The sequence below is a fragment of the Balaenoptera musculus genome, chromosome 2 (genome assembly GCF_009873245.2).
Source record: "Balaenoptera musculus isolate JJ_BM4_2016_0621 chromosome 2, mBalMus1.pri.v3, whole genome shotgun sequence".
NCBI lineage: Eukaryota > Metazoa > Chordata > Mammalia > Artiodactyla > Balaenopteridae > Balaenoptera > Balaenoptera musculus.
The window spans coordinates 102,557,815-102,565,263 of NC_045786.1; the positions used below are offsets into that span (position 1 = coordinate 102,557,815).

At 50.8% G+C, this 7,449-nt stretch overlaps 1 protein-coding gene across 1 annotated transcript; it reads right to left on the reverse strand.

Annotated features, from left to right (window-relative positions):
- Positions 1-1,405: 1,405 nt before the first annotated feature.
- LOC118890523 (granzyme B-like) lies at positions 1,406-4,651 on the reverse strand. The gene is made up of 5 exons (XM_036843499.1): positions 4,438-4,651; positions 3,341-3,488; positions 2,752-2,887; positions 2,295-2,552; positions 1,406-1,641 (listed from the first exon to the last, which is right to left on the reverse strand). The coding sequence occupies exons 1-5, from the start codon at positions 4,496-4,498 to the stop codon at positions 1,498-1,500; spliced, it is 747 nt and encodes a 248-aa protein (XP_036699394.1). The 5' UTR covers positions 4,499-4,651; the 3' UTR covers positions 1,406-1,497.
- Positions 4,652-7,449: the final 2,798 nt, after the last annotated feature.

The window sequence follows — 7,449 nt, forward strand, 5'->3', positions numbered from 1 at the left end:
GGACCAGGGCTCGAACCCGTGTCTCCTGCATTGGCAGGTGGATTCTTAACCACTGTGCCACCAGGGAAGTCCAATTTCTTTTTTCTTGCAACCATCCAAAGGTGGACAGGGTCAGGATGTTTCCCTGAACAAAGGCACTTTCGTTTAACATTCAGGCAGAGAGGCAGGGTTCCCTGAGGCAGGCCATTGTGTATAGACAGTATCCTTTTAGTGAACAAAAGCAACGGAAAGCAAAGGTTAAAGTAAAAGAAACAGATCCAACATGTAGTCAGATTTGGCTCTTCTCTGTTACACCTATCTTATGTCCACTGTACAACCCCAGTGTCTGGCACTTAGTCGGTGCTCAATCAGTGCGTGTGTTGATTGATGAAAAACATTGTGCTTTTCAGTCCTACTAAAGACAGGAGCCCTTTCTAACTCAAAAGGTCCCAGGTAACCAGCAGGGAATCTTAGCCTAGAGGCCAGCAGTGACTAAAGGGACAGGCTGAAAGGGACTCAGGCTACTGAGTGACCAGGTGGCCAGTGGACCCTGAACACATGGGGGGCACTGGGCTGGATGAGGGGATTGAGCTGGCCCTGCCCAGGAGAGAGATGGGGCCAAGGGTTCTGGAGAGACATCCCTCATGGGCCCTGCCTGGTGCCAGCACAGGCCTGGTCCCTCTGATACCCCTCTCTGCCAGGGCATGAGCTGGGTTGGCATCTCTGTGGTGATGCCCTGCTGGAACCCCAGGGTGCTCAGGGTGTCCTGGGTGGGAAGGAGATGAGGAAGGGGTCAGCTCGGATCAGTGCGGTCTGGAGGGCACAGGAGTCGGTGGGCTCTGAGAACTCGTGGTGGTGAGCAGGGAGGGACAAGCGGCAGCCTGGGGCCTGGAGGCAGAACTGGTCCGTGAGCTCCGAGGAGGGCTGGGAGGATGCCCAGCCTAGGTGAGAATGAGGAGCTTCTCCAGAGACCCACCCCTGCTCTGCGCCAGCTTCCCTGGCTGTGGGACAGAAACGTCTGCTCAGGAAGGTGCCTCCCCTCCCCAGTGGTGGGGCTCTGTCCTGGAGCTGCAGCCCCAGGCTGTGCCTGCTTGGTGTCCAGGACCCATGGTGTGATCCCCTCTTCTCCGCCATGTAACACAGGGCAAGGAGCCAAGAAGCTCACCCTGAGCCCCAGGACCAGAGAGGTTCATGTTTTCTCCTGATGGCGCTCAGCTTCAGCCCTGGCAGGAGGGCAGGCCCTGAAAGACAGGTGTGGGTATGCAGGACCTGGGTAACAGCTTTGCATGGGGTTTATGGGAAGAGATGGCGGGAGGGGGAAGAGGTGGAAGCAGAAAACAGCAAAATTTTGTCGTTGGCTTTCGAAATATAGAGTGGGTGCCTATGAAGAAGGGTCAATGAGTAAACGAGAAACCAGCCCTTCCTGCTCAGCTGAGAGACATTTATTCAGCTGCTGATACCTCCAGCCCCCAAGTGTGATTCTGGATCAGCTCCAGGGAAGAAGGTCTGGTTCCGCAGTCAGAGGGTTTTCATGGTTTTCTTTATCCAGGGCAGGAAACTTGAAACTTTGGTGCAGGCCCGTGGAGGTGACCCATTTTTTTGTCCATAGGAGACAATGCCCTGGGCCACATTGTTACACACCAGAGGGCCCCCGGAGTCCCCCTGAGGACAGAGAAGGGGAAGGAATGAGCCAGGTCTCCTGGTCCTGCCCCCCCCTGCCATCCCAAGCCCCCTCTCGGGGGAGGCCACCTTGCATGGCCTCCAGGTAGGAGATCAGAGGGCAGGGCAGGACCCCCTGGTCCCCTCGGCTGCCAAGCCCTGACCCTGGACATTGTCACCGCTTCACTTCACCAGGTGGCAGCTCCCCCTCCTCCCCCGGGTCTCAGATCCTTTCTCTGTCAAGACGCTGTGGGACTGTTGGCTCCAAGCTGCTGTTCAAGGACATGGAAGCAGGTTGGTGGGCTAACACTCATCAGGGAGGATGAGCTCATTAAGCCAGGTGGGTTCCAGTCCTGAGGAGGCACCTGGTTTTAACTACACACACTCAGGAAGCCCAGTTTTCTAACACCTGTGCCTCAGTGTGTTGCAAATTCCCCCTCTGAAGGAGCACCAGGTTTAGATTCACCACAGGTCTTTTGTAGGCGTACAGGGGCCCTAGGCACTCCCAGCTCCGGCTGTTCCCCCTTCTCTTCCTGGAGAGAAAGGTCCCAGCTTAGAGGGTGGGGCAGTTCCCACACTGCTTGGGTCCCCTGGTCCCAGATCTTCTGCAAACATGCGTCTCCCCAGAGCCAAGCAAAGTAGGTGGTCATACTCACCCTAAAGGAAGCTTTGTTTTCCTTTGGGTCCCCCACACACAGCTGAATGGCGTTGTTGTAATAATTGCGTAAGTGGGATTCACACTTTTGATCCTCCTGTATGGTCAGCTTTACCTCCTGCAGTGTGTCTGAGTACGTGCCCATAGCGACCTGCCCCCAGCCGGCTACACTGCACACCTGTCCTGGCTTCACCCGGGCCTTGCCCCTGGGCAGGCTGAGGGGTCTCACAGCTGCAGTCTGCTTGGCCTTTCTCTCCAGCTGATGGGAAGAGGCAAGAGAGTCCAGCTCAGCCAGTGGTCCCCAGGCCTGGACATGGCAATGATGCTGCAGTGTCTTCCCTCTCACCTGAGCCACAGGGACTGGTCAGGCAGCCAGGTGGGAGGGAGGAAAGGGATGCATGGCGGTGGGAGGGGAAATGATCTGTTTCCAGGAGGGCAGGAGAAGCAAGGAGGTTTACCTTTAGTAACATGATGTCATTGGAGTAGTTCTTTTTATTATAGTCTGGGTGGGGGATGGCTTTTCTCACCGGGATGACCTGCTGGGTCCTCTCCCGAACCTTGATGTTGTGGGCCCCCAGGGTGACGTTGACTGAGCTGCACAGAGAGCAGAGCAGGAGGTGGAGTTACAGGAGATACAGCCCAGGAGCCATGAAGGGCAGGTGACACCAGGGCAGGGCTGCAGCTGAGGGGAAATGCAGGCAACAGGAGGGCCCCAGGGGCTGAGCTGCCTGTGCCCTCTGTTTCCTGGCAGCCAAGGTCGGATTCTGGAGCCATTGGTAAGGGCACAGTGGCTCCCAAGGGTCAGTTAGCCCCAGGAAAACATGTGAAATTGCATTAGTTTGCATTCTGATACCAAGGCATGCCCTATCTCTAGTCTCTCTTACTTCAGCAGTGCCTCTGGCACTGACCTGCCCCTCCCCCCTGCCCTCTTTCTCACCCAGCCCTCCCAGCTCAAGTGTTCCTAGGAGCCTGGTTGCTTCCGGAGAAAAAGGCAGGGCTCCCTGCCAGGGGTTCTCAGGAGGGTGCGGGCTACTTTCGGCTCCTCACCTTCCCCAGCAGTGAGCGGCTGTCAGCACAAAGTCCTCTCGAACCAGGAACCCACCGCACCTTCTGCGGTCATCCTGGTCCCAGATCTGAAGATACGCCATGTAGGGGCGGGAGTGGCGCTTGGCCTCATGGCCCCCGATGATCTCCCCTGAAGGAAAAGACTGTTCTGCTGTGTGCAACCACTGACTGCACCTGGCAGGCATCGGCTTGTTGCTCAGAACTGCTGGGCACTGCAGGTCCAGCCTGGCCTGAGGTTGGGGGTGTGAGGGACCTCAACGTCCTCTTCTAGAAAAGGGAAGAGCAGCAGTCTGGGTCTGTGAAACTGTCTTCCACACATAGTTGGAGGTGAGCCTACCTGTCTTAGGTACAGCAAAGTCCTAGAGGCTTCTGAACATTCCTCTCCTGACTGCTTCGTTTCAATGAGTTTCTAAGGGCCCTGTCATCCCATGATGTCTAGGATAGTCTTGTTTTCCAGTGCTCAGGACTTTAGAGTAGGGATCTAGATGTCGTCATAGCCTGTTTCCCAGGACATGTAGTAAGTGCCCAATAAGTATTTGTTGGCTGCATGAAGGAATGACCACCCCCCTGTCCACCCCCCCACCAACACACGCACAAAATGGGCCTCTGGAAGGGGGTTGTTGGTAGGGCCAATGCTGGTGGGATTCTGGAGAGGAGAGAAGTTCTGATCTGCCCAACAGTGGCTTCATTCGTGAGAGAGGGGAGCCACGAATGGCTTAGGAAGAAAAGCAGAGTTGGGGAAAGGGACTGAGGAGCCTGGGGATTGAGCAAAGGCAACAGCACCAACTCCGAGGTCTGCTGAGCAGTTGCTAAGGGAACACCTGTCTCATCCTAGATGCAGAAGCCAGGCCCACTCTGCCCTCTTCAGGGGAATTGATTATTTTCTCTTTTCCAGTTTCCGACCCTCTGCCATCACTTCTAGGAAAGTTCGACTTTCCACACAGCAAAGGTAGGGCTGGAGGAGGGGATAGTACCCACTGGCTTTTCTTGAGAACAGCCTTTGCTCTGTCACTCCTGCTGGTGGCATATCCCAACTGGGGTAAGAGGTTGGGCCTCTGAGGGTGGGGATGGTCACTCACCTGCCTTTGCCCTGGGAGGCAGTAAAAAGGCCAACAGGAGCAGGAGCAGGAGTGGCTGCATCTTTCCAGGAAGGCTGCCCAGGTCGGAGCTGCTGGCGCTTCCTCCTTGCTCTCTTTTTAGCCCCCCCAGGAGAGGAAGGAGGTGCAAGTGGGCTCAGTGACCTCTTGTTCCCCTCTGGTTTTGTGACGCTTCATCCTAGAAGGCTTTCTATGAAAGCTGCCTCACCCCCACTCTGTCTACCTGATGACGTTCTCTGGGTGGTTGTGTGAGAAAAATGCAGTGACCACACGGGTACCCACAGATGATGACTCAGAGCAGACCACTTGTTCCAGCCTAGAGCAGGAACCCAAGAATACAGGGCGGGGACCGTAGGATGTGGTATTGACCAGTAGAGGTCCTGGAGCCCAGAAACCTGAGTCCTCAGTGGTTAAACCACCAAGGCCTCATTTCCATGCTTCTAAGTCCACAGGATGATTTCTTTAGCAGGTGTGAGTTTAGGCTCTTCTCTATGCTATGACCAAACATACTGCACATGTCTCCTTCCCTTAGAGAGCTTGACTGTCTGGTGGAAGAGAAAGAAACATATGTGACCAGAGTGCAACTCTGGAAGGGCTGTGGTTGAGGGATGCACAGGACAATAACAGAGCATGGCCACCATGTACTAAATCTATATAGGCACCCATTCATCACCTTAGCTTCCTTTCTAGGGGACTTTTTTTTTTTTTTTTGGAAATTCACATTCTTTTATTTATTTATTTATTTATTTATTTATTTATTTATTTATGACTGTGTTGAGTCTTCGTTTCTGTGCGAGGGCTTTCTCTAGTTGTGGCAAGTGGGGACCACTCTTCATCGCGGTGCACGGGCCTCTCACCATCGCGGCCTCTCTTGTTGCGGAGCACAGGCTCCAGACGCGCAGGCTCAGTAATTGTGGCTCACAGGCCCAGTTGCTCCGTGGCATGTGGGATCTTCCCAGACCAGGGCTTCGAACCCGTGTCCCCTGCATTGGCAGGCAGATTCTCAACCACTGCGCCACCAGGGAAGCCTCTAGGGGACTTTTAACATCTTTTTTTTTTGAATTACAAATGCTCAGAGTGATAGAGTCCATCTCTCTTGTTAATGTTTGGAAACAAACCTTCTGCACTTGGCATTTATTGGCCTAAATTCATGAATCACTCTGACCCTAGAAATTGAATCCAGGGATGATTTAAGCCTAGGTCACTCCTACTTTGGATAGGCTGGGGTCAGTTTCACCCAAACCACATGAACTGAGACAGAGAAAAGGCTGGTTCGCCAAAGGAAGTTCAAATTACTAAGTTGCCTATACCATGTGAAGTGGGAAAGCATGCTGGGTGACCAAAGACCAGTAATTGTCCTTTTAGTATTCTCTGTGCTGTGTGCAGAAAGCCACACTTCTGATACAGCAGGCCTGGCACATTATAGGATGACACTGACTGAACAAACTCTGCTAATGATCTTGCTGAAATGGAAATGAAGGACCATTCTTTCTAAATAGCCCAAGCCCAGTTCTGTTCAAGAACAACAAAGAATCTCTCAGTGATTAGAGTCTGGTGATTTAAGGTTCCATCTTTACATTTTGGTACTTTACAAATTTTCTATGAGGAATATTATGCATCAAAAGACATAATTCCAGGGTAAATATCCTCCTTATCAAACCAAATACATTTATCAAGCCTCTACATTTTTGAACTTAGCTTGCCCAGTGGTAGAAATTTTAAAAATAAAATTAGTTTTTATATTTTAGCGGTAGTATATGTTATTAAGAAAATTAGAGAGACTTCCATGGTGGCGCAGTGGTTAAGAATCCGCCTACCAATGCAGGGGACACGGGTTCGAGCCCTGGTCTGGGAAGATCCCACATGCTGCGGAGCAACTAAGCCTGTGCACCACAACTACTGAGCCTGTGCTATACAGCCTGTGAGCCACAAATACTGAGCCCGCATGATGCAACTACTGAAGCCCGTGTGCCTAGAGCCCGTGCTCTGCAACAGAGAACCCACCGCAATGAGAAACCCACGCACCGCAACAAAGAGTAGCCCCGGCTCGTCGCAACTACAGAAAGCCCACGCACATAGACTGGCTGAATGGATACAAAAACAAGACCCGTATATATGCTGTCTACAAGAGACCCACTTCAGACCTAGGGACACATACAGACTGAAAGTGAGGGGATGGAAAAAGATATTCCATACAAATGGAAATCAAAAGAAAGCTTGAGTAGCAATTCTCCTATCAGACAAAATAGACTTTAAAATAAAGACTATTACAAGAGACAAAGAAGGACACTACATAATGATCAAGGGATCAATCCAAGAAGAAGATATAACAATTGTAAATATTTATGCACCCAACATAGGAGCACCTCAAAACATAAGGCAAGTGCTAACAGCCATATAAGGGGAAATTGACAGTAATACAATCATAGTAGGGGACTTTAACACCCCACTTTCACCAATGGACAGATCATCCAAAATGAAAATAAATAAGGAAATGCAAGCTTTAAATGATACATTAAACAAGATGGACTTAATTGACATTTATAGGACAGTCCCTCCAAAAACAACAGAATACACTTTCTTCTGAAGTGCTCATGGAACATTCTCCAGGGCAGATCATATCTTGGGTCACAAATCAAGCCTTGGTAAATTTAAGAAAATTGAAATCATATCAAGTATCTTTTCCAACCACAATGCTATGAGACTAGATATCAATTACAGGAAAAAATCTGGAAAAAAATACAGACATAAGGAGGCTAAACAATACACTACTAAATAACCAAGAGGTCACTGAAGAAATCAACAAGGAAATAAAAAAATACCTAGAAACAAATGACAAGGAAAACACGACAACCCAAAACCTATAGGATGCAGCAAAAGCGATTCTAAGAGGGAAGTTTATAGCAATACAATCCTACCTTAAGAAAAAAGAAACAACTCAAATAAGCAACCTAACTTTACACTTAAAGCAATTAGAGAAAGAAGAACAAAAAA

Bases quoted from the DNA above. Each gene is read 5' to 3' on its own strand.
- LOC118890523 (XM_036843499.1), bottom strand. From the start codon at position 4,498: ATGCAGCCACTCCTGCTCCTGCTCCTGTTGGCCTTTTTACTGCCTCCC. The intron at 3,489-4,437 runs GTGAGTGACCAT...CTTTTCCTTCAG, and splicing joins GCCTCCCAGGGCAAAGGCAG to GGGAGATCATCGGGGGCCAT. The intron at 2,553-2,751 runs GTAAACCTCCTT...TCTTCCCATCAG, and splicing joins ATGACATCATGTTACTAAAG to CTGGAGAGAAAGGCCAAGCA.